This window comes from Trachemys scripta, chromosome 1 (assembly GCF_013100865.1).
Source record: "Trachemys scripta elegans isolate TJP31775 chromosome 1, CAS_Tse_1.0, whole genome shotgun sequence".
In the NCBI taxonomy this organism is placed as follows: Eukaryota; Metazoa; Chordata; order Testudines; family Emydidae; genus Trachemys; species Trachemys scripta.
The window spans coordinates 339,232,654-339,258,786 of NC_048298.1; the positions used below are offsets into that span (position 1 = coordinate 339,232,654).

Genomic DNA, 26,133 nt, shown 5'->3' on the forward strand with positions numbered 1-26,133 from the left:
GTAGGTAGCAAGTCTTCAGAATGTTCCGCCTCTGGTGCAAAAGACATCGTGGGCGTATCGAATGAAAAGTAGGCCTCCAACTTCACATATTTTGGCGATTCTTTTACTCGATTTGCATCTTCCTTCATCTTCTTTCTGTCCCACCCAGATAGTTTCTTCTTCTTAATGCGCTTATCCATCCCTTATCAGAAACAAATAAAATAAATATGAACAATATACGATTGTTTTTAAAATGTGAATTATTTAAAAAACTGTCCACAGGACAGCCAGGTCAATTTCACAGCTCTATGAATTTGATGCCCATCGAATCTGGTCAGCAAAGTGTTAAATGATTTGTTGAAAAGGTGCCACTTTATTCAAAAGTAGAGGAGAAGCGAAAACAATCCGCACACTAAGAAGTAATCAAACAGACTGAACTATTTGAAATTATCCAAAGGGTTCAGCATTTGTTTACACTGCAGGAAACAATTCTTATGAGTACGCGTGCTTGGGTGGGTGCCTGGGTGAGTGAGTGTACATGTCAACCGATTTAAAAAAAAAGCACCGACAAAAGGGCGAAGACAAAATGTTTAAAAAAATGTGGGCCTCTTGGCTCTTGCAAGGGATTCACGTATTACAAGACTGACTAATGCTGTAGTAGTAAGTGTTACAAGCGTACAGAGGACGTTTCTACCGCATTTGATTATGTGATGGAAGCTACTGCCCGGTTCCAGGGGCTTTCCTGCACGAAAAAAGCAAGTCCCACTGATGTGTCATTTGTTCCTGCGAAGTGAGAGCAAGTCGAGATTCCTGCTAAACAGGGGGCTGGATTGGACCTGGTTGCGCTGATGACATCACCAGGCAGGTTGGGTTATAAATGAATGAAGGAGAAGTCCGGAGCACTAGCTCCTCACTTGCAAGGAGGCTGCGAAGCTTGTCCAGAAGAAAATGACACCACTCAAAAATTATTTGGAGGTACCTGTATCAGAATGCGCTCTTTCGTAGGTGTTCTTTCATCGGCGTTCTTTCGTCAGTGCTTTTTTGTCCTGCGTAGAAACGTAAACATTTCCACAGACATCCCCAAATACACACAACAACACATCCAAATACACACTCAGAAGCACATACACTTTGACACACAGAGCGTGGACACTGATGCACTCCCCTAAACACACACACTGACACACAGTTCATCGGTCACCCACACACCCTGCCATGCATAAACACCCCCAGACACGCAAACAGTTCAGTTCACTACTTTAGAAGGATAACAACTGTTGCCCAAGTTTGATGTAGAGGATGACAAATAGATACTGAAGTTTGCGGCAAGGGGAGTCCATTGAGGATATGAGAGAGAGGGCGATCCCAGTGGCATCAGGAGAGATCTGGAGTGGGCGTCTGGTAGGGGAAGAGGGTATGGGAGAGTGGCAGTCCTGTTCTGGTAGGGCACTATGCTGAAAGTATTGGTTGGGGGGTCTCCAAAGAAGGACTGCTGCAGAGAGGAGGGGTCCAGGGTTTTAGAGGAGATATTGGGGCAGGGGGAGGGTTCCAGGGTTGACTCTTGGGAGGGTAATCCCTGGGTAATTTCTGCGTGAGGCAAGGATCACAAGATTCCAGAGAAGGGGAATATCCTGGAGGTGGGATATTCTGGGTGGGTGTTGGGGGGTCTTTTGGGAGAGAAGAGATTACAGAGGTGAGGTTACAGGATTGAGAAGGGGGAGGAGATTTTGGAAGGTTTATGGGGGAGAGGGCTCCAGGGGGCAGAAATGCTGGGGGAGGGAGTTTGAGGAAGAAGTGAGTCCAGCGGGAAGATTGTGGAGAGGGCTTTTCCAAGGAGCAGTGGGGGGGTCTGCATCACTCTTCCCAAGGACAGACCTTTCTGGCGTCTGACTTCACTGGCTAGCGCTCAAGCCACAAGTGACGGGTCCCTTGGAGACACCTCTCCCCATAGCAACGTAATCGCTTCCGGTTCAGATCCTGACAATAAGCAGCAAGATGAGCGGGGGAAAGAGACAGACAGACAGAGCCAGGGGAGGGGACGGGTCTTGCTGCAGGGAGCAGGAGGGCTCGGCAGCTAGGGGCCAGGTCTGTTGGGGGACAGAGGGTGGGGGATGGATGGGATGTGCGCATAGGCATGTGCAGCCCATTTCATTAGGGTGTGCACCCAGGGAGCCACACCCTAGACGAACCCCTGCCCTAGTCCTGCCCCCATCCACTCCCTTCTACTTCCTGCCCCCTGACTTCCCCCCTCAAAACCCCCAAACCCCCCTGCTCCTTGTCCCCTGACTACCCCCTCCTGGGACCCCTGCCCCTAACTGCCCCCCAGGACTCCACCCCCTACCTGTCCCCTGACTGCCCCGACCCTTATCCACACCCCCACCCCCAGACAGACCCCTGGGACTCCCACGCCTATCCAATTCCTCCTCACCCCCTGACAGGACCCCCAGAACTCCCGACCCATACAACCCCCTGCTCCCTGCCTCCCCCAACCCCTCTCCACACCCCTGCCTCCTGACAGCCCCCCCAGAACTCCTGACTCATCCACCACCCCAGACCCCAGCTCCTTGTCCCCTGACCCCCACTCCAGAGAACCCCCCCGCTAACTGCCCCCCCGGACCCTCCTTGTTCCCTGTCCCCTGACTGCGCTGACCCCTATAAACCCTCGCCCCCTGAGAGACCTCGGGACTCCCATGCTCCATCCAATCCCCCCTGCTCCCTGACTGCCCCCTCCAGAGACCCCCAGCGGTGGACGGGGAGGCTCAGTGGTGGGGGCTCGGGGGCAGTGGCCTCTGGCCCTGAAGCAGGGGCTGAGGGGTTGGGGGGCGGGAAAGGGAGAGCTCAGAGGCTGGGCGGCGGTGGGCAGAGGCAGGACCGAGGCTCTCGGGGTTAAGGCTCCAGTCGCTCTGAGGCTCTGGGCTGCCCACGGGGCCCCAGCCTCGGCTCTCCCATCTCAGGCTGCCCGCCCCCCAGCACGCCCCCGAGCCCTGCCTACACAGTTAGCCAGGGCTGCATCTGGTTGGCGGGCAAGCTGGGAGCAGGGGGTCCTCACGTCCTTCCTCCACGCCTCCCCTGCCCGCCTGGCCCCTCAGCGTGCCTGGTTGCTTCCCGCCTCCAGCTGCAGCTGTCCTCCCCGAGCACCCCTCATCAGGCCTCGCCCTGACTCCACCCCCTCCCTGCCCCATTGGACCCCTCCTGAAATCCCCACCCTGGCCCCGCCTCTTCCCCAGCGTGCCGCGTTCCCCCTCCTCCCCCCTCCCTCCCAGGCTTGGCGCACAAATCAGCTGTTTTGCGGCCCAAGTGCTGGGAGCCAGGGGGAGAAGCAGAACACGGGGGCGCACTCAGGGGAGGAGGCGGAGTGGAGGCGGAGGTGAGCTGGGCAGGGCAGGGACCGGGGCACCCACGGAGTGGACGCCCAAGACGCCACTTTTGGAGAATGTGCTCAGTGGGGGAGCGGCTGCTCCCCCCAAGCTACGCTCCTGCCTTCTCCTCCTCTTTACCCAAGGCTCCTCCCCCTCTCCAGGCCCGAAGCCAGAGCTGTGCCATGGTAAGAGTTGTCCAGGGTGCCAGAGGCACAGTCAGGAGCTCCAGACCCTCCACCTGCCCTGGGCAGGTCGCTGGGGGGTCTGAGAGCAGCCCCCAGCTTGTGTCCCTCACCCAAGGATGTACCCCCGGGAATACTGTAGAGAGTTCCTGCTTTCTGCAGTGCACAAGAGATGCCAGCTGGACCTGTCAATGCTCAGATAGCTGGAAGTCTGGTCCTGTGGCCTTGGCACTGCTCTGTGACTCAACCAAGTTAGGTTTGATTCCCGTGCCATGTGTGACCATGGGCAAGGCAAGGGTGCTCGGCGAGACAGTGAGGGGTCGGTAGTGGATTTCTCAGGGGAGTGTTGGAGTATCACGGGGTCATTGGGAGATTTGGACAGTCACCGGACCAGTGTTTGCAAGCCATAGAGGCTGAAGTGTGTAAATGTCAAACAATGGAGCAATGGCCACGGGGGCATCATCTTAGATGATCTGGCTGGGAGAAAGCAGTCTGAGGGCAAAGGTCAGATTCACCCCTTGGCCTTGTAACATAGTCATGGCTGAGTACTATGGTGACTGGGCCCAGGCTCACACAGGTTTCGGCAAAGGCTGCTTCCACAAGAAAGGGGCAAAGAAATAGGAAGATGCTCTCAGAGACACAAGGTAGTGAGGCTGGATCCCAAAAGCTCCTTGGTGTCCCAAAAGAATGTAAATTGGGCCAGTTCTGTTCCTGTATCTCCAGAGAAAACCGTCTCCCTCAGCTTGTAGTGAGACGTGAGATAGATGAATGTAGACTTGTGACAGCTGCCTGTTATTTAAAAAAAATATGAGGAGTCCAGTAGCACCTTAAAGACTAACAGATTTATTTGGGCATAAGCTTTTGTAGGTAAAAAACCCACTTCTTGTTACCCACAATCCTCATGCCCAAAGAAATCTGTTAGTCTTTAAGGTGCCACCGGACTCCTCGTTGTTTTTGTGTATACAGACTACCCCCTGATACTTGTAATTGTAAAACCATTTTCTCTAATGCTTTGTGCAGTTTTCCAATAAAGCTACTAGTTTTAAGGAGGCTGGGAGTGACTGAATAGCTCTGGCCACAAGCACCTGAAGGGAACAGACTGAGATGTCCCATCAGACTTGCTTGGTGATAAGCTTTTATCATGGATGGTGTGTTGTCCCCAGTTCAAAGAGTGTGATTATTGTGATATTTGCCCCAAGATATGAAAGGACCTGGTTTAGAGTGTAAAGAGACCATATATCCCAATTTTACTGTGACAATCCCGATTCTTCTTCTCCATCGTCTATCCTTATTGAGTGCCTATCAGCATTCAGAGGAGCAACTTTTTCAAGTTGCCTCCAAGATAACGATCCACTCAAGACATTGATTCATAGAGTCATAGAGTTTTAAGGCCAGAATTACCCATTAGCTCATCTAGTCCAGAGGTCTTCAAACTGGGGATGGGTCCCCCAGTGGTGTGTGGTATATTCCAGGATGGGCGTGAGAAGCTTTAGGGAAAAAACCCTTCCTGTGCACATTCTACCCATAGCCGTGAATAACTAGCCAAGATGATTCCTCCAGACAGATCTGGTCTTCATTTGGTGCTGTGTGTTTGTCTCTAGGTGGCGCTGTGCATTTTATTGGATTTCTGATAAGCATGTCCCGCATGATACTAAGTCCTTTTCATCTGAACGTGGATCCATATGCTATAGCGCGGTGTGCACATTTCATTGTAAGCAGGGACTACAATCGTAGTTTTGCTTTTGCTCTTATTCCAATTGATCGTTGGCTCATACCCAGTTACAAACACTGTAGAAATACAAAAAATATCAAAAAACAAGCAAACATAATGTAAATACACTACCTCTCCAATTTCGGCTTCTGTGTTCCAGGGCACTCAATATTGCTAAAATGATTTGCCTATGGGGTACGGTGATACGCCACAATATTCCATACTGCTGTAAAAATGTTTAAAACATTGTTGCAAGCAAAAAAATTGTGAAGTATAGAAACAATATCTTGCTAGTAAGTAAAACAGAAAAGGAGCATAAAGGGTTCGTGCAGTAGTTACTGGGTTGTTCATTAAAAAAACACAAAAAGAAGAGAAAAAAAATTAATTATCTTAATTAATTGGCCTCTCAGAGTTGGTAAGACAACTCCCACCTGTTTATGCTCTCTGTATGTGTGTATATATATCTCCTCAATATAGGTTCCATTCTATATCCATCCGAAGAAGTGGGCTGTAGTCCATGGAAGCTTATGCTCTAATAAATTTGTTAGTCTCTAAGGTGCCACAAGTACTCCTGTTCTTCTTTTTGTGGATACAGACTAACACGGCTGCTACCCTGAAACCTAAAAAAACACAATAAACCTAAACAAAAGAAGCAGCAAGTGCATGGGGAAGCTTGAAAAGAGGGTTAATGAAAACACTTGCTTTGGCTGCCCCAACAATAACTTCCCTTTCGTGTTGTATCCTAGTGTTAAAAAATTCTGTAGTGTTAGTATAATCATGCAGAGTACTGGTACTGGGGGAAAAAACCTGTTGCGTGCTGTACCAAAGCATTAACAGCTCCAAAAAGCAAACTAAAACTCTGTAAGCAAACTGCTCTTGCTGCTTACTAAACACAACCAAAAAGCCCAAGCATTTGTCAAAGCAAATAAAGTTATTGTAAAAAGCCATCAGGCTCTAAAAAAAATACTAAGTGAAAACAAGTTATCCAAAGGGCATATATAAAATAAATAAACCTATACAATGGATCTTTGCTGTCATAACAAAAAATGTTCAATTCGTTACCCTAAAAAACCCTGAAATATCTGCATGGGATCTAACCTTAAAAGGTCAAAAACATGTTATTAAACCCCGCAAAAAATCTACAGCGCACGCTGTCTTTAAGGTAACCCTGGTTAAACAGCTAATCGAAAAATAAAAATAAAGACAACAACATTTCACTCCCCCTGCATTCAGTACAACAGTGATCTGTAGCCCAACACCAGCCAAAGCTGATCACTTTGAACAACACCGTTCTGTCTGCTGGATATCCAGGCAGAGTAGGTGTGTTTATATACATACAGTTTGCTCCTGAAGTCTCTCCCCATCCCAGCCTGCTGTCTGGGGAGAACTCACTCCGACCCTGCTTACACAGGCTGATGCACCAGGTGATATTATGAAGTTGCCTGCCATTGCAGTGGACTGGGCTCCTTGATTCAGGAGGTCCCTTCCAGGCCTATGTCCCTATGGGTCACATTAGCCCACTTTGCATCACACCGGGAGCTCGTGTGGAGTCACTTGTCCACTATGCCCTGGCCGATGGATTTGGCCCTCAATAGATTCAGGAGAAAGCATGACTCCGCGTTTTCATCTGGAAAAGGAATTGTTCTTGGGCTCCTGTTTAGTGATGTGACAGAAGCTTAATTCCCTGAGTTTCAGGTAATCTCAGAATACTGAGCAGACAGCTGCCCCTCCCCAGCCACTAGCCCTAGAAAGGAAGGATGTCTCAGGGGTTAAAGTACTGGCCTGAGATACAGAAGAACTTGCTTCAGTTCCAGGCTCTTGAACTGACTTCTTCTGTGACTTTGGGAAACTCATTCAGTCCCTCTGTTCTTCAGCAATATGTGTTTTAATACGGCTCAATGTAAAGGTTACCTCTAGGAACAAAGGATGCTGGTCATCCTTACCGGATGGGGGATGCAGTGCTGGGAAGCAGTGACTCTGAAAATGACTTGGGGATCATAGTGGTTAATCAGCTGAACAGGAGCTCCCAATGCAACACTGCAGCCGAAAACGCTACTGCAATCCGGGATGTATAACCAGGAGAATCTGAAGTTGGAGCAGAGAGGTTATTTTACCTCTTTATTTGGCACTGGTGTGACTGCTGCCAGAATATTGTGTCTAGTTCTGGGGTCTACAGCTCTTGATGGACGTTGATAAATTGGAGAAGGTTCAGAGAAGAGACATGGGGATGATTAAAGGTTTAGAAAACCTGCCTTAGAGTGATAGATTCAAGGAGCTCAATCTATTTATATTAACAAAGAGAAGGTGAAGGGGTGACTTGGTCACAGTCTGTACGTACTGGCATGAGGAACAAATGTTTAACAATAGGCTCTTCAATCTAGCAGAGAAAGTTATGTGAACAGTGATGACAAGCCCGGATTCCAGGAATAGAGCCTGCAGCAGGGCTGGCACTTCAGCCCAGGTGGGTAGGATCACCACAAATCCTCTGTGATTTGGCTTCCTGCAGTTTACCTTTGGCTGTGATGGGGTTAAAGCTGGTGCACACAAAGCCAAGCAGCTGAGGTTCCCTGATGGCCAAGTGGCCCCCAAGGAAATGTACAAACATGCTTCATAAAGACAGTTGCCTCCCTATCTGAACAGATACTGCCTGCTGCCCGTGCTAACTCTCCAATGACTCCTTGTCTTTTAGGGTGAAGTCATCTGGTATCAGTGGCTCCACGTCTAGCAGGAATTGGGTACGTTGGCAGGTTTCACTATCGTTAAAACACGAAGTGAAGTGTAAAGGCTGCGAGCTGTTTGCATTTGCAGATGTTCTGTGCTGCGGCAGCAAACTCAGCTGGGCTGTCGGGGTGATTCAGTGACAGGGGCTGGAGGGCAGCAGTGCTAGGTAGCTCGGCAACCCCTCCACTACATCTGCCCGTGATCCAAGGTGGGTTATGAATGTGACGTTCAAAGTGAGCTTGGAGCATTAAAACTCCAGTGCCCTGAGTTAGGATTTCTCAAGTTGTCCCATTTCTAGAGGTGCCATGTGCTCTGGGCCTGATCCTGGAACCCCTGATCCTGGGTCTGATCCTGAAACCCCACGGAATATCAGTGACTAGTTCACAAATTACCTCAGGTTTATTTGCTGTTGGGAATGTAATCAGCAAATGCATTTACAATTATTTTATTCTCTGGTTTGATTGTGAAGGCAGGAATTCAGAGCTGCATTGCTCTGTGGTAACAGGTCCGATTGGGAATATTTCTGTTTTCTGACTAGAGGAGAGCACCAGCATTTCTGCCTTGTATATACCCCTCAGAGTTACAGAGCTACATCTCTGCCCCGTCTCTGGTCTCCAAGTGCCAGATTTCAGGCATAACAGCTTTCCCTCTCATTGAGTGAAATCCTCCCAACCTCAGACTGGGACTTTGTCTACCACACACTGCGGGTCGAATGTGTTTGCCCTGCAGGTCCAAGTGGGTTAGGCACCTGTGGTTCTTCCCTTTGTGAGCATGTGACTAGTCACAAGTGACCAGCCAGCATTCTTGAACCAAAATACTGTTTGAACAGTAGGACTAAAGCCTAACAGTGGAGAATAAGAGGGTTTTAAAAACAACAGTCTGTACGTGTCTCTGACCCCAAGCACTCCCACTCTGATGGGGACCCAGGCAGGCCAAGGGCCTTCAGATTTCCCCAGCGGTGTCTGTCCTGTCAGTCTGAAGAGCTTCTCAGCAAAAGCTGCCCCATCTCTGCACAGACTCCCAGCACTGGCAAAACAAGCTGTGTAACGTGGCTGGAGCCCGGAAAGAGGCTCTTCCCAGCTTGTAGCTCCAGCTTCCCTGAAGTGCTGACTGAGAGATGGCTTTTCTTCAGCTGCTGCTTCCCTTTCTGCTTGTTTTCCCACATCCTGCTACTAAACTAACATGAGCCATACTGGTTTCACCCAGTACAGCCATAACATAAGGGCAGGGGACTGGACTCGATGACTTCTCGAGGTCCCTTCCAGTCCTAGAATCTATGAATAAACATGCTAACAGTCAACCCAATGTAGCTCTAAAGCTAACAACCTAAGAACTGGGTTTAACATACAGATTCATTATGGCAGCTCAGCTCCATGTCTGTCACAATGCTGTTCCCAGGTGCTACAGATTTTATGAATACAGGACAGAGACAGTCAGAGAGAGACAGAGAGAGCAATAGACTACTTTCCTGTGTGAAATGAAGTTCCATTTCCATGAATACTCATGCATTTGACTTTGAAATCCACTTCCTGCAAACCCTCATCATGCCTGAATAACAGGTGCTGGAGTTACTATGTACTAGAGAGTGAGAGTTCAGGGAATAAGTATCAGGGGGTAGCCATGTTAGTCTGTATCTACAAAAACAACAAGGAGTCTGGTGGCACCTTAAAGACTAACAGATTTATTTGGGCATTATATAATTGGCCCTGTCAACACTGGTTCTCCACTTGTGAAGTAACTCCCTGCTCTCCATGTGTCAGTATATAATGCCTGCATCTGTAACTTTCACTCTATGCATCCGAAGAAGTGAGGTTTTTACTCACGAAAGCTTATGCCCAAATAAATCTGTTAGTCTTTAAGGTGCCACCAGACTCCTTGTTGTTTTTGTAGTTCAGGGAATGTATATTTTCGATACTGACAGGCTACAGACTGACAACAGAACCTGAAGAGAACCAGTCAGTTATTAACTCAGGAATAGAGGAGCTACTAAACTTTTGTTTGCTGACAAGCGACTGAATGAGGGCTGAGACGCTGTGATCTTTTCAAGTTCTGAAGAAATCCCGATGACAGACGCTACATTTTAAGTCCCACTCTAACCTGAGAAATCATCTCTGAAAGCAGATTAGCGGGGAAAGCCTGGATTGATACGTGTGTACTAAAGTACAGATGTGTAGATGTTATGCCAAAACTTTTCATTGTAATACAAATATTTCAAACAAAACTTTCATGGCATGCCTGTATATTGAAAGCCAGCAGCAGAGTTGTTGGAATCTCTACAGGAAGGAGCAGGAGTAACTTTACTGCTTAATGGCTTTTGCTTTAGAAAGTATTTCAGAAGTTCTCCACATACTGTTTGCAATGGGTTTGTGCTGTTAACTCTTCGATCAGTGAACAGTTGAATGAGACTCTCTCCTGGGAAATGACCAGAAGCTGTTTGTGACACTTACATTTGGGCATGAACATTATCCCTCTGCAATACGGGTGCAAGTCTTTCCAAAAAGTCCTGAGAGAACAGAACCGCTGGTTTGTGTTTCAGCAGAGGCAAGTGAGATGCAGAAAAAGGGAGTGTTACCGTGTTTGTATGTAATTTTCACCCATCACGTCTTACATGCACATGGCTGAAATAACTTGCACACTCAAGTGGATATTAGTGCAACTTGGTGTTTCCACTATTCACCCATGTGTGATGCCAACCCCTCCCCCACCCAACTGAAGTAACTGTCTGTGTCATCTTGTAACTTCACAGATATCTATGGACCCTTGCATGGTGAGAGGATGCAGGACCTTTGAGAATGAAGAGAAGCTTGTAGGGTGAAGGAACTGTCTGGATTCAGTCAACATTGCTGAGGCAAACCACTTCAGCTCCTCTTGGAGGGATTCGTGGGGGTAAAAGTGTATCACCTGGTTCATTTGGTAAGGGAAAGTTAATAGAGCCCTGTTCTGAATGAATTAACCCATGTAAATCTGGAGTGATAACATTGAAGACAATGATATTGAATTCAGAACCTGGCCCTAAAAATTTATCCCATGTGCTGGAAAGAGGCAGACACATTTATAAATAGCTTCAATCCAGGACAACAGATAAATACAATGACCAGTATCACCATGCACTTGCCGTGTTTTTGCACACACATCATGATACAATGGGCCAGAAAGAGTGTCTATGGGAAGGTCACAACTGTGAAATCACATAGCGCACAATAGGCTGTGGAACTCCCAGCCACAAGATATCTATGGGGCCAAGAGCTTAGCAGGCTTCAAAGAGGGATGGGATGTTTATATTGGTAAAAATACAATCCCATTATAGTTGTGAGGATCTCTTTTAAAAAGCCTTGGAAGGGCCCTAAACCTTCCTGATTTACACCACAAAATATGTTTAAGTTGTGGGTATCGGGGGGAAACTTTCCCTAGGAGCAGGTTATTCATAGCTGCCCATTGCAGGACTTCTTCCACTTTCCTTTGAAGAATCTAGGAAATGGCCACTGAATACTGAGCTGAATGGCCCACATGTCTGATCCCGTCTGGCAGTGCCTATCTTCCTGGTGGTGGTGAAAATCCAAGACTATATAGTTTCTCATTTTCCTTGAGATCCTGGGAGTCTCTAGACTTGCATTGAGAGCAGAAAGATGTCTCCCTACATATCATCTAGTCTGCTGTTATTTATCCTTTCAGAAACTAAAGTTCAAAACTCCTTGGACCTGCCCAGGACATTATGTCACCTGCCAATGACACCAAATTCACACCTACAGTGTTCCTTCTCACCGGGATACCAGGGCAGGAAGACGTCTATCTCTGGCTCTCTATCCCCTTCTGCTTAGTGTATGTTATTTCGATAGTAGGAAATTCAGTTATTCTGTTCATTATAAAAACAGATCCAAGCCTCCATGAGCCCATGTACATTTTCCTTTCCATGTTGGCCATCACAGACCTTGGCTTATCAATAGCCACCATTCCGACGATATTGGGCATATTCTTGTTTAACTCTAGGGAAATCAGCCTCAATGCCTGTTTTGCCCAGCTGTTCTTCATCCACTCGCTTCAATGCACTGAATCCTCTGTCCTCTTGTTTATGGCCTTTGACCGCTTCATCGCAATCTGTGACCCGCTGAGATATGCTTCCATCTTAACCCTGCCGAGAATAGGCAAGATGGGACTGGTGTGTGTGCTAAGAGGGGTGGCCGTATCATTCCCACTCCCGTTTCTCCTGAAACGGTTCCAATACTGTCGAGCCAATGTCCTGTCCCATTCCTACTGCCTGCACCAGGAGGTCATGAAGGCAGCTTGTTCAGATATTACAGTCAACAGCATCTATGGCTTCTATGTTTCACTCTTAATGATGGGGTTGGACTCATTGCTCATCTTTCTCTCTTATGTGATGATCCTCAAAACAGCGCTGAGCATTGTGTCCCAGACAAAGTGTCTTAGGGCTCTGAACACCTGCGTCTCCCACCTCTGTGTCGTCCTGCTCTTCTACACTCCAGAGATTGGCTTGTCTGTGATACACAGATTTGGGAATAGCTCTTCTCACTTGCTTCAGATTTTCCTGGGCTACGTCTACCTTCTGGTCCCGCCCCTGATGAACCCAGTCGTGTACAGCATGAAAAGCAAACACCTTCGTGCGAGGATAATCAGATTGTTCATCAAGTGAAGGGTCAGTTCATCACCCAGTTCCAGCACTGGTGACATGGAAGACCAAAAACATGAGACACGGATCCTTATTCCATCCTGGACCCTTACATCTGAGACAAGATGAGCTATTCATCTCCTCTCTATAGAGAGAGTTTGAGGCGAGATCTAAGTTTTTGAGCAATGGGATAGGGACCGCCCCCACCTGCTGGTGAGGGAGGACAGCACCCAGGGGGAAGGAGACCAAGGCAGGCACCAGCATTTACAAAGTGACTGTATTTGTGGAGAGCCAGGGGACCGGTGGAATGTTGAGCCATAAAGATCCATATTGGTGGCTGCTCCAACCTCAGAATTCCTGTCGATATTGACAATAAAGAGATGGGAGGTGGATGTTGTTTCCCATTACACCTGGCCTGCCCGGTCCCATCTCTGGTTAAACATCCATAGGCCATGAAGAAAGCTGCAGAGACTGAGGCCCAGTTTCCCTCCCCGTCCCCTGTGTTGTGCTGCCCCAGCTGATTTCAAAGGGGTGGAAATGGGAATCAGCTCCCCCAGAGAGGTACAGCTCGCTCCTATCCCATACACTGTAGGGTGACCACCTTTTCAAAAGGCAAAAGCGGGACATATGCAGGGGCCCCATCCCCTGTGTGACCCCGCCCCTGCTCTTCCTCTTTCCCTGAGGCACCTCCCTCTGCCCCATTTCTTACCTGAAGACACAACCCCGTGCTCCATTCCCTTCCCCTTTTGCCCCTCCCTCTGCCCCATCTCTTCCCCGAAACCCCACCGCCTGCTCCTCCTTTTTACCTGAAGCTCCAACCCCTCTCCAGACCTGAAGCCAGAGCCGGGCCGTGGTAAGAGCTGCCCAGGTTTCCAAAGCCACTGTAAGGAGCCCCAGACCCTACTCCTGTCCTGGGCAGGTGGCTGGTGGGCCCGAGGGACTTGGTCAAAGTGGGCTGTGCTCTTGGCAGCCATTACCACCCCCAGGCTGCTCTAAACTCTGCACTGCCCTGTGATTCAGCAGAGTTTGCTTTGATTCCTTTGGTATGTGTGACCATGGCAAGCTATTAGCTGTCTCTGGGCCTCTGCACAGATGGATAATAGCCCCGTCCTGCCTCACAGCAGTGTCGGGAGTATAAAGACATTCAAGGTGCTCAGATACTCTGAGACCCTCAAATCAGGACTATGTCAGGGTTCCAGACTAGACTAGATGCGATAAATTGACCCTCTCTGTATCGATCGCTGCCCATCGATCCAGCAGGTAATGTAGACAAGCCCTAAGTCACTGTCATCTGCACGTGGATCTGTAGGCTACAGCATGATGTGCACATTTCATTGTAAGCAGGGACTACAATCGCAGTTTTACTTTTGCTCTTATTCCAGTTGATCGTTGGCTCATACCCAGTAACAAACTCTACAAATACAAAAAATATGAAAAAACAAGCAAACATATAATGTAAAAACACTACCTCTTTAGTTTGGTGCACATGCCATTCAGGAGAAGTGTGCCATCACAGAAAAAAAATGTAAGAGGAGCTGAAATAATAAAGCAACTAATATAATCATACATTTCTCAAATATTTGTCTCAAACAAGCTGTTACTGTAAAGGAGGGGAAGGACGATGTTTATCTAATCCCCATGGGGCTTGCTACTCAAATTGTAAAAGCAATAAAACAAAAAAAGCCACCTCCTGCACCAGAAGCCTGGAAATCCTGGTGGACTGAAGTACAAAATGGATGGGCTACAAACCCTCTAAATACAGGAAAGCTACAAATTTCAGGTACACTAGAAGGAGACGTTCCTCCATACATTAAATAATACCCAATACCCCAAAAAAACAAAACAAAAAATTCATTGAAACAAGTCATTAAAGAACTGGAAAAATGGAAATTAATCCAGAGGTGCTCAGCGCCTAACACAGCACCAAACTAGCCAGTAAAAAAGCCAGATGGAACATGAAAATTAACTTTTGAGGGTTAAACACAATTGCTAAGCAGGGAGCCCCCTCAGTAGGTGTTTATCCTGTGCTGCTGGAGGTGGTATCCCCAGAAATAAAGTGGCTTTCTGTACTGAATGTGACAAATGGTGTTTAAAGTTAACTTTAAATCCAGAATCCCGGTATCAAACGGCTTCTGTGTTCCAGGGTACTCAATATTGCTAAAATGTTTTGCCTATGGGGTACTGCAATACATCCATGTTGCTGTAAAAATATATTAAAAATTGTCACACACACAAAAAGTGAAATATATAAATAATAGCTTTGTAGTAAGTAAAACAGGAAAGAGCATAAAAGGGTTCGTGCAGCAGTTACTGGGTTGGTACTTAGAAAAAAACACAATAAACCTAAACAAAAGAAGCAGCTAGTGCACGGGAAAACTTGAAAAAAGGGGTTAATGAAAGCATCTACGTTGCCTGCCCCTAACAATAAGTTCCCTTTTGTGTTGTATCCTGGTGTTAAAAAATTCTGTAGTGTTAGTATAATCATGCAGAATATTGGTGCTGGGAAAAAAACCTGTTGCGTACTATACCAAAGCATTTACAGCTGCAAAAAGCAAACTAAAACTATGTAAGCAAAGTACATCAGAAGGAGAAAGGCTGCCAAAGAATCAGTGGGGCCACTGGACGATTGAGGTGCTAAAGGAGAATTCAGGGAAGATGAGGTTCTTGCAGAGAGGCTAAATGTATTCTTTGTGTTGGTCTTCACTGGAAAAGGAGTAAACAGTGAAGTGACAAAATTTGCAGCCGATACAAAACTACTCAATATACTGAAGTCCAAAGAAGATTACAAAGAGTTACAGTGCAAAGTAATGCAAAACATAATCCCAACTATACATAAAAAATGATTGGCTCTAAATTAGCTGTTTCCACTCGAGAAAGAGATCTTGGAGTCATTGTAGATAGTTCTCTGAAAACATCCACTCAATATCCTGGAGGAGTCAAAAACAGTAACAGAATATTTGGGAACCACTAGGAAAGGGATAGATAATAAGACAAAAAATATCATATTGTCTCTATATAAATCCATGGTATACCGACGCCTTGAATACTGTGCCCAGTTCTGGTCGCCCAATCTCAAAAAAGATATATTTGAATTTGAAAAAGGAAAGAGAAAAGCGACAAAAATGTTTAGGGGTGCGGACAGTGATGAGCTGCTAAAATCGTAACAACTGGGTCACTATAAAAAGTTCTGATTTAAGGGATGTGCCACAGTATGTATTTTTTGTACCAATAGGGTCACCATACGTCCGTATTTTCTGGACGGTGATTTAAGAACCAAAAAGCCTGACATGTCTGGGAAAATACGGATGTTATGTTAACCCTACCTAAAGTTATTTTTTAAAAAGATGGGCCTGAACTAGAAATGAGCTCCGTTTCACATGTGTGGGTCCCAGCTGCTCCCTGCCCCCCTCATTGAAGCAGGTGTGCAGGGTTACTGCCCTGGGAACTGCAGGGCACCACTGGACATGGGGCTGGCTGGAGGCAGGGCAGGGGCTGACTGGAGGTAGGGTCTGGCTGCAGGCAGGGCAAGGGGTGTGGGGCTGGCTGGAGACAGGGGTGTGTGGGGTGGGCTGGCTGGCTTCGGGCAGGGCCACAGCGGGGTGCGGCAGGGGTTGGCTGGGCTGGAGACAGAGGAATGCGGGACTGGCAGGCTTCAGGCAGGGGGATGCAGTAGGGGTTGGCTGGAGACAGGGCAGGAGGTGCAGCAGGGTCTGGCTGCAGACAGGGGCTGGCTGCGGGCAGGGGGAGCAGGGCTGGCTGCAGACAGGGGCTGGCTGCGGGCAGGATGGCGGTTACTTACCGGGAGAGCGGCTCGGAGCAGCAGGACTCAGCCCAAGTGCAGCAGAACAGCTGGGGACCCACCAGGCAGCAGCCAGAGCCTCAGGGACAGGGGTCGGGGGAGCAGCAGCAGCAACAGGGCCAGGCGGCGGCCCACAGGGCTCCCACAGCGCAGTGCCCCCACCTGCCACTTCCCGGCCAAAGCCCATCAAAGTCGCAGCGCCCCCTCCTGGCAGGGAAGCCGGTTAACAAGCGGTTCTAAAACCACTTCAAAATTTAACAACCAGTTCCTGTGAACTGGTGCGAACTGGTTCCAGCTCACCACTGGTGTGGAACAACTTTCATATGAAGAAAAATTAAAAAGACTGGGACTGTTCAGCTTGGAAAAGAGATGAGTAAGGGGGATATGACTGAGGTCTACAAAATCATGAGTGGTGTGGAGAAAGTAAATAAGGAAGTGTTATTTACTCATTCTCATAACACAAGAACTGGGGTCACCAAATGAAATTAATAGGCAGCAGGTTTAAAACAAACAGAAGGAAGTACTTCTTCACACAACACACAGTCAACCTGTGGAACTCATTGCCAAGGGATGTTGTGAAGGCCAAAACTATAACTGGCCAAAGAAGAATTAGATAAATTCACGAAGGATAGGTCCAACAATAGCTATTAGCCAAGATGGTCAGGGACAGTGCCCCATGCTCTGGGAGTCTCTAAACCTCTGAGTGCCAGAATATGGGAGCAGATGGTGGAGAATGGATCTCTCGATAATTACCCTGTTTGGTTCATTCCCCCTGAAGCATCCGAACTGGCCGCTGTCAGAAGACAGGACACTGGGTTAGATGGACTATTGGTCTGACACAATATGACCATTTTTATGTTCTTACACTATTCCATTGATGGATAGAGCTGGTGTAGCCACCCTAGCAGATGTCCATGGTAGTGTGACCATACCTCCCATTCTGGTCGGGAAAGTCCCTTTTTTAAGCCCTGTCCCAGCCAATCCGACATTTTGTTTTTCAAAAGGAGACATTTGTCCCTTTTAATCTTGCTCTTGCTGACTTGATCAGTTGGCAACAGCAAACGGGACAAATACCCACTTCTGTCATAAAAGTGGGGAAGTGGGATGTGGTGGAATGTTTGGGGGAGGCGAGTGGAGGTGCCAGCCCCCCGCACACGGGGTGAGGCAGAGCTGGGGTGGGGAAGCAGCGTTCCAGCCACAGGTGACAGACTCCTGACACTTGAGGGGGCCCCTACAGGGTTCCAGTGAAAGGCAATAGCCTCAAACAGGGGAGACCTCGTGCTGCCACCTAAGGGTGTGGTCCTGTAGCATGAGGGAGCGAGGCTCATGGTTTGAGCTAGAGCTGGGCTGGAAAGCAGAGTTTATTTGCCCAAAGAAAAATATTGACCCAAACTGAAATGTTTCCTTTTCATCCATTTTTCTGGGGTGAGTTTTCATAGAAAACGGATCATTTTTCTCTGAAAGCTCAGCTGCCATGATGCTGCCCAGCTGCAACTGCCTGGATCCCAAAGAGAAACTGGAGGCTTTTCATCTGCCTCTTCCTCAAAACAAATGAAGGTGGCACTGACGGAGTCTATGGCTGCACTCTGGGTATGGAAAGATCTAAACCTCCCAACCAGTCTAGGTCCGGGGTATTGGGTCCATCAGCTACTCTAACCAGCCCTCCCATCTTTTCTCTGCCCCCCCCTCCACCCTGTACGATGCCCCTTCAGCAGGTCCTGTGGGCAGTGGCTACTGTGACAGGCCGTGGTAGCACATCTCTGATGAACCTGTGCTAGCAGGGAGCTGGACAGGGTCCTAAAGCAGTTGTGAACGTCCAGAGACTGTGGGTGGGTGGGCCTAGCTATCAGTGGATCACTGAGATCTGTGCTTAACCTTGGGGATTCAGGATCCTGGGTCCCCCTCTTCATTCCTCAGGGAGAAGGGAAGGGACTTCCTACCCTGAACTATGTGAGGGAAATTTCCATGTAGGGAGCCTTCTGAAATCTCCCTTCTGTGGCCTTCACCCTGGATTTGTAATGCAGGAAAGTGGGCTGCCAGGCAGAAACCTGGTCCTATATTATTAACCATTATTTATTATTATTATTTATTATTCATTTTATTTCAGCAAGATCACAGCGGTGACAGCATCATCGTTACCACTCGGCCATCCCCAAGGTAGCCATGTGACTAATCGGAACCATACAAACAGCGATGATAAGCCCAGATTCCAAGAATTGAGCCTGCAGCTTGGCTGGTACTGCAGTCTGGTTCGGCAGCATCACCACATGTCTCCTGTGATTTGCCCACTTGCAGTTTGCCATTGGCCATGACAGGGGTTAAAGCTGGTGCACACTAAGCCGAGCAGCTGAGGTTCCCTGATGGCCAAGTGGCCCCCAAGGGAATGTGCAGACATGCTTCATAAACACAGTTGCCTCCCTATCTGAACAGATACTGCCTGCTGCCCATGCAACTTCTCCTCTGATGCCCCTTGTCCTTTAGGGTGAAAATCTCTGGTATCAGCAGCTCCCCGTCTAGCAGGAATTGGGTATGTTGGCAGGTTTCACTATCTTTAAAATGTGCAGTGAAGGGGAAAGGCTGCGAGCTGTTTCCTTTTGCAGATGTTCTGTGCAATGGCAGAGGACTCAGCTGGGCTGTCGGGGTGACTCAGTGACAGGATGGAGGCCAGGCAACACTAGGTAGCTTGGGAACCCCTCCCCTATATCTGCTCAAGCTCCACAGTGGGGTGTTCAAGCTACAAAGAAATGTGACTTTTAAAATGAGCTCGGAGTGTAAGAACCTCGATGCCCCGAGTCAGGATTTCTCAAGGGGTCCCATTTCTAGAGGTGTCATGTGCTCTGGGCCCGATCCTGCCAGGGGCTTGGGTAGAGGAGACCCCATGAAATATTAGTGACTAGTTCCCAAATTACCTCAGGTTTATTTGCTTCTGGAAATTTAATCTGCAAATAATTTTCGAAGGTTTTATTCTCTGGCTTGATTGTGAAGGCAGGAATTCAGAGCTGCGTTGCTCTGTGGTAACAGGTCCAATAGGGCATATTTCTATTTCCTAACTGGCTGAGGGCTTCAGCACTTCTGCCCTGTTGATATCCTCCGAGTTACAGGGTTGCCAGCATCTCTGCTCCTTCTCTGGTCTCTGAGTGCCACATGTCAGGCCTCATGCCCTGCCCTTTCATGGGATGGAATCCCATGATCCTCCCACCCTCAGACTAGGCCCTGGGCTATAACACACTGCGGGTCGACTACGCTTGTCCAGCAGGTCCAACTGGGTTTGGCACCTGTGGTTCTTCCCTTTGGGAGTCTGTAACTAGTGGTGAGACAAGTGACCAGCCAGCCTTCTGGAACCAAAATACGGTTTAATATGAATAGTAGGAATGAATCGTAACATAAGAATAAGAGGGTTTTCAACCAACAGTCTCTATACGTCCATGAGCCCAAGCCCTCCCACTCTGATAGGGACCCTGGCAGGAAGAGAGCTTTCAGACTTCCCCAGCACTGTCTGTGCCTATCAGTCCAAAGAGCTTCTCACCAATAGCTGGACCACCTGTGGACAGATTGCCATCACTGGCAAAAAAGCTGTGTAATGTGGCTGGAGCCTGGAAATAGGTTTTTCCCAGCTTGTAGCTCCAGTGTCCCTCAGCCTCCTTGAAATGCTCACTGACAGATGGCTTTTCTTACTGCGTGTTTTCCAGCAGCCTTCTATTAGAATAAGATGAGTCATACTGGTTTCACCTAATGTAGCCATAACATCAAGATCCCAATAGTTAACCCAATATAGCTCTACAGCAAACATCTCGACAACTGGGTTTAACATACACATTAATTACAGCAGCTCAGCTCCATGTCTGTCCCAATCCCATTCCTGGGTGCTATGGATTTTATGAATAGAGGACACAGACAGTCAGAGAGAGAGAGAGAGAGAGAGAGCAATAGACTACTTTCATGTGTGAAACCAAGTTCCATTTCCATGAATATTCATGCATTTGACCTTGAAATCCACTTCCTGCAAACCCTCATCTTACCTGAATGACAGGTGCTGGGGTTACTCTGTACGAGAGAGTGAGAGCTCAGGGAATGGATATTTTCTATACTGATGTCTGTTACCACTCCGGCTACAGGCTACAGACTGACAGAACAGAACCAGTCAGCTATTAACCCAGGACAGAGGAGCTACTAGACTTTTGTTTGCTGACAAGTGACTGAATGAGGGCTGAGATACTGAGATGTTTTCATGTTATGATGAAATCCAAAAGAGATACACTACATTCTAAGTCCCACTCTAACCTAAGAAATCATATCTGAAAGAAGATCAGAGAGGAAGGAATGGGTTGACGTGTGTGTACCAAAGGACAGATGTGTAAATGTTATGCCAAAACTTTTAATTGTAATACAGATATTACAAACCAAACTTTCATGACATGATTTTATATTGAAAGCCAGCAGCAGAGTTGTTGGAATCTCAACAGGAAGGAGCAGGGGTAACTTTACTGCTTAATGGCTTTCGTTTTTGAAAGTATATCAGATGCCATGTACTTCACATAATGTTTGCAAAGGGTTTATACTATGAAATCATTTTCAGTGAATAGTTGTATGATACTATCTCTTAGTAACAGACCAAAGGCTGTTTCTAACACTTACATTTCGGGTTGTGCATTCAATCACTCTTGAAGATTTGTGCAAGTATTTCCAAAAATTCCTTACAAACCGAACTGCTGGTCTGTGTTTCAGCAAAGAGTAGACCTCAGATATAGGAAAGGAGTGTGGAGTAGTGTTTGTGTTAACTTACAGCCATCACTCTGACAGGAGCATTGCTCAAGTAATTTGCACACTCAACTAGATATTAATGCAAACGTAGTGTTTGCACTATTTACCCATCTGTGATGCCGTCCCCTCCCCCGCCCAGTTGAAGTAACTCTCTGAGTTAGCTGGGAACTTGCCAAATATCTACAAACACCTACATGGGGAGAGGATGCAGGTCCTGTGAGGATGAAGAGAAGCCTGTAGGATGATCAGACTCGCTGGATTCAGGCTACTTTGGCCAGGGAAACACTTCAGCTTCCCTTGGAGGGATTCTTGGGGAGTCAGAGTGTATCACCGGGCGCATCAGAGAAGGGAAAGTAAATAGAACCTGGTTCTGACGTTCTTAAATCCAAGACTTTGGTTTTGCTTGCACTGAGAGCAGAATGATGTCTTGCTAAATATCACGTAGTCTCCTGTTCTTTTTCCTTTCAGGAAGGAAAGTTCAAAACTCCTCGGACCTGCCCAGTACATTATGTCAGCTGTCAATGACACCAAATTCAACTCTGACGTGTTCCTTCTCACCGGGATACCTGGGCACGAAGACTTGCATCTCTGGATCTCTGTCCCCTTCTGCTTCATATATGTCATTTCCATAGTAGGAAATTCACTCATTCTGTTCATTATAAAAACAGATCCAAGCCTCCATGAGCCCATGTACATTTTCCTTTCCATGTTGGCCATCACAGACCTTGGCTTATCGATATCTACCATACCGACGACACTGGGGATATTATTATTTAATTCTAGGGAAATCAGCCTTGATGCCTGTTTTGCCCAGCTGTTCTTCATCCACTCGCTTTCATACATTGAATCCTCCATGCTCTTGTTGATGGCCTTTGACCGCTTCATCGCAATCTCTAACCCACTGAGATATGCTTCCATCTTAACCCCACCAAGAATATCCAGAATGGGACTTTTCTTTGTGCTGAGATCGGTGGCCCTAATATTCCCACTCCCCTTTCTCTTGAAACGGTTCCGATACTGTCGAGCCAATGTCCTCTCCCATTCCTACTGCCTGCACCAGGAAGTCATGAAGATGGCTTGTTCCGATATCACAGTCAACAGCATCTATGGCTTGTCTATTAAACTCTTAATGGTGGGTTTGGACTCGTTGCTCATCTTTCTCTCTTATGTGATGATCCTCAAAACTGTGCTGAGTGTCGCATCCCAGGTGGAGAGACTCAGGGCCCTGAACACTTGCGTCTCTCACCTCTGCGCCGTCCTGCTGTTCTACATCCCAGAGATTGGCTTGTCTGTGATACACAGATTTGGGAACAGCTCTTCTCACTTCCTTCAGATTCTGCTGGGCTATGTCTACCTGCTGGTCCCACCCCTGATGAACCCAGTAGTGTACAGCTTGAAAAGCAAACACCTTCGTTCAAGGATAATCAGGCTGTTCATCAAGTGAAGGTTGTGACACTCTGTGCCTCAGGGTAACCCTCTGAACCTCTATGTTCATCCTTATAATATGATTGTGTGTATCCAATGCAAATTTTTTCATGTAAGGTGTCTTTGGAAGGCTCATGATGCACTGAGCATTGTTGTTATAGTGATGTTACAATAATTGTTGTTATAGTAATGTTATAGTAATGTCATAGGTTGTAATTTCATGTATATAGTTATGATGATGAAAATGTGTCCTCATGGCTTAAGGCAAGCCCAGACAAAAACTCCCCAAGAGCAGAGTGGATGTTCACACCTCATCAGGGCATGTATGGGACAAACCCAGCCCAGCCTCACAGGAACAAAGGACACTGGCCTAGGCAACAACAAAGGCTCTGTTGGACTCTCAAGTGAGTCACCCCCCTTCCTTTGGTCAGTTTGGGACTGCGATGAGGTAATGCTCACCTGACTCTGAAGGCGGGGGGCAAAGCCAAGAGTGGAGAAAGAACATGATAAAAGGGAGAGATGTTTTCCATACTCTTCCTCTCTTTTCCACCAACATCTACAGACACCATCACCACTAAGCAACTGAAGTGCTGATCAAAGGGAAGAGCCTGGCTGAAAAGTAACCAGCCTGCCTGCGGTGAGAAGCATCTAATTTTGTAAGGGCTTTGAAAGTGTTAAGATCAGCTTAGAATGTGTTTTGCTTTTATTTCATTTCATCAAATCTGATTTATAATCACTTAAAATCTATCTTTGTAGTTAATAAATCTGTTTGTTTATTCTACCTGAAGCAGTGTGGTTGGTTTGAAGCATGTCAGAGACTCCCCTTGGGATAACAAGCCTGATACATATCAATTTCTTTGTTAAATTGATGAACTCATATAAGTTTGCAGCGTCCAGCGGGCATAACTGAACACTGCAAGACAGAGGCTCCTAGGGTTGTGTCTGGAATCAGAGATTTTGGCTAGTGTCATTCGGTTGCGCAATCCAAGGAGCATGCTAGAGGCTGTGCGTGAACAGCCCAGGAGTGGGGGTTCTCACAGCAGAGCAGGATAAGGCTGGCTCCCAGAGTCGAGGATTGGAGTGGCCTAGAAAATCACCGGTCCAGATAACACCAGAGGGGAACATCACAAAGGGTCAGTTCATCACCTGGCTCCAGCACTGGTGACACGGGCCATGAAAAACATGGGCCACCTATTCCATCCTGTACACTTACATCCAAGATGACATGAGCTACTGATCTCCACTTTGTACACAGAGTTTGCGAAGGGGTCTAAGGCCTGTAGCCATGCGAGAGGGGTGCCCCCCCCCATACTGGTGAGGAAGGACAGGGAACTGGGAAAAGGAGACTAAGGGTGGCAGCAGTATATAGAAAGTGACTGTGTTCGTGCAGAGCCAGGGCACCGGTAGGATGTTGGCCCATAAAGAGCCATATTGGTGGTCACTCTAACCTCAGAATTCCTGCCTATACAGTCAGTAAAGAGAAGGGAGGTGGACGTTGTTTCCCATGACACCTGGCCTGTCACTGTCCCGTCTCTGCTTAAACATCCTTGGGCCATAAAAAAAGCTGCGGAGCTGTTCTGCAGTCACAGTTCCTGGGCACTCTGGGTGCTGTGTGATCCATGGGGGCTGCACCAGCTGTGGACAGGGGCTATTCAAGGGGCACGTACACCCACCCTTCCCCCACACCCTGCGCCAGGTGCTTGTGACTGAGTCGTGTCAGAGATACGATTATCGCCAGAGCTCCAGGAGAAGCCATTCGCGCAGCCCCTCCACCCCCTTTGATGGCCCCCTGCCTACCAGAACAGGGCTCCTCCCAAACCTCTATTCCCCAACCAGAACCCCTGAAGCCCCAGCCAGTCCACTCTTGCCCTTGACACCCCCTGCTGTTGATCTGTCCCATTCGCCTCCAAACCAAACTGAATCAGGCTGCTCCACACCTGGCTGCAGCTTGGTGCCTGCAGCTCCCCACTGGGCCTGGAGCACAGGTGATCTAGAGCATCTCAGGGGGGCAGGGGGCTCAAGTCTCCTGCAGGGGCCCTGGTGGGGGAATAGGGCAAAAAGTCTCGAGTTGCTCTGCAGGGCCCAGGCTGAGGGGGGTTACCTGTAGCAAGGAACACCCACTGGTCGGGGTGCCCATTCACTGAGCGCCTGTGTTGCCTCCTGCCCAGCATGGTCCAGGATCGCCAGACTCCCAAGCCTCCGCATTCGAATAGTGGCGGGGCTGGGGCAGGCAAACAGGGTAGGGGAGCTGCATGCCCAGCACCCTCTCACCAGCACTGCCCCAGGCCAGGCAGGGGACCAAGAGCCGAGGGAGGAGGCAGGGGTTGCACACAGCTGGCTGGCTGGCAGAGAGGAGCAAGTGGGTGTGGGAGACACCCAGGGCCAGCTGGCCGAAAGGAGCGGGGGGAGGGGCTGGGAGTGGAGAGGAACCAGCAGCAAGTGGACGGCCGGGCCGGGCCAGCAGGCCAGGACCCATTTTGCGTGTGGGCCCAGATACATGGCACCATTGGCACCATTATTAATCCAGTACCGAGACAAACCCTGCGCATGGTGCCCTCTTTGGTGGGCTGCCTTGGGCAGCCAACCATACCGCCAGCCGCAAAGGCCGGCCGTAAAGATGAGATCCTAGAATGTGTCAGGCGAGATAGGGAAGTGTTAATATCCTTATACAACGCGCTGATGAGACCTCCTCTGGCAAACTGTGTAAAAGTCTAGTCACTCCTATTCCAGAAAGATTAATTTAAACTGGAAGAGGTGCAGGGAAGGTCTCCTTGGATGGTCAGGGCAATGGAGGACCTGGCTTACATGGAGATGTAATGAACTTGCTGGTTTAGCCTAACACAACTCAGGCTGAGCAGAGATTGCACTATACATACATTGGGGGGGGGGGGAGGAGTAAACACCAGGGAGGGAGATGAACTTCTGAAGCTAACGGAGAGTGCTGGCAAAAGAAGAAATGGGTGGAAACAGGCCAGGACTAAACTCAGTCTAGAAAGGAGAAGGAGGTTTCTGACCATCTGAGGAGGAAGGTTCTGGAACAGCTGCCCAAAAGGAGCACTGTGGGGAAAACAACCCAGCTGGGTTTAAGATGTAGCTTGACAGGGTTATGCACCGGATGATATGTCGGGGTCACCTGCCATAGCTGTGCACTGGAGTCATTGACCTAGGAGGTACCTTCCAGGCCTTTGTCCCTATGGGTCACATTCACCCATTTTGCGTTGTTAGAAGGCTTTCCCTCAACCCTCCCACTTCCCTGGTTCTTGTCAAGCAGTCAGCAAACAGCAAAAGACCAGAAGTACAAAGCGCAGACAATGCAACGTTTATTGGAGTTAGTTTCCAAGCAAGCATATTTGGAAGCCCTTCACACCAGTCGGGCTTATCTCTGTACGCCAATAGAGTCTGTTCCCCAGTGTTCCCTTCCCAGCTCTGACCCTACAGAGCGTTCGCCCCGCTCCCGCCTCCCCGTCTCCGACCCCGCAGAGCGTTCGCCCCATGCCCCCCTCCCCGGCTCCGACCCCGCACAGCCTTGGCCCCGCCCCCCCCCCCCCCTCCCTCTCCCCCTGTCCCTCCGT

At 48.4% G+C, this 26,133-nt stretch overlaps 1 protein-coding gene and 1 pseudogene across 1 annotated transcript; both read left to right on the top strand.

The window, feature by feature from the left end:
* Positions 1-10,744: 10,744 nt before the first annotated feature.
* Positions 10,745-12,600, top strand: LOC117872222 (annotated as a pseudogene).
* Positions 12,601-21,644: 9,044 nt separating this feature from the next.
* LOC117872227 (olfactory receptor 51G2-like) lies at positions 21,645-22,580 on the top strand. The gene has a single exon (XM_034760475.1). The coding sequence runs from the start codon at positions 21,645-21,647 to the stop codon at positions 22,578-22,580; it is 936 nt and encodes a 311-aa protein (XP_034616366.1).
* The last annotated feature ends 3,553 nt before the right edge of the window (positions 22,581-26,133 follow it).

Coding starts and splice junctions, on each gene's coding strand:
- LOC117872227 (XM_034760475.1), top strand. CDS start 21,645: ATGTCAGCTGTCAATGACACCAAATTCAACTCTGACGTGTTCCTTCTC.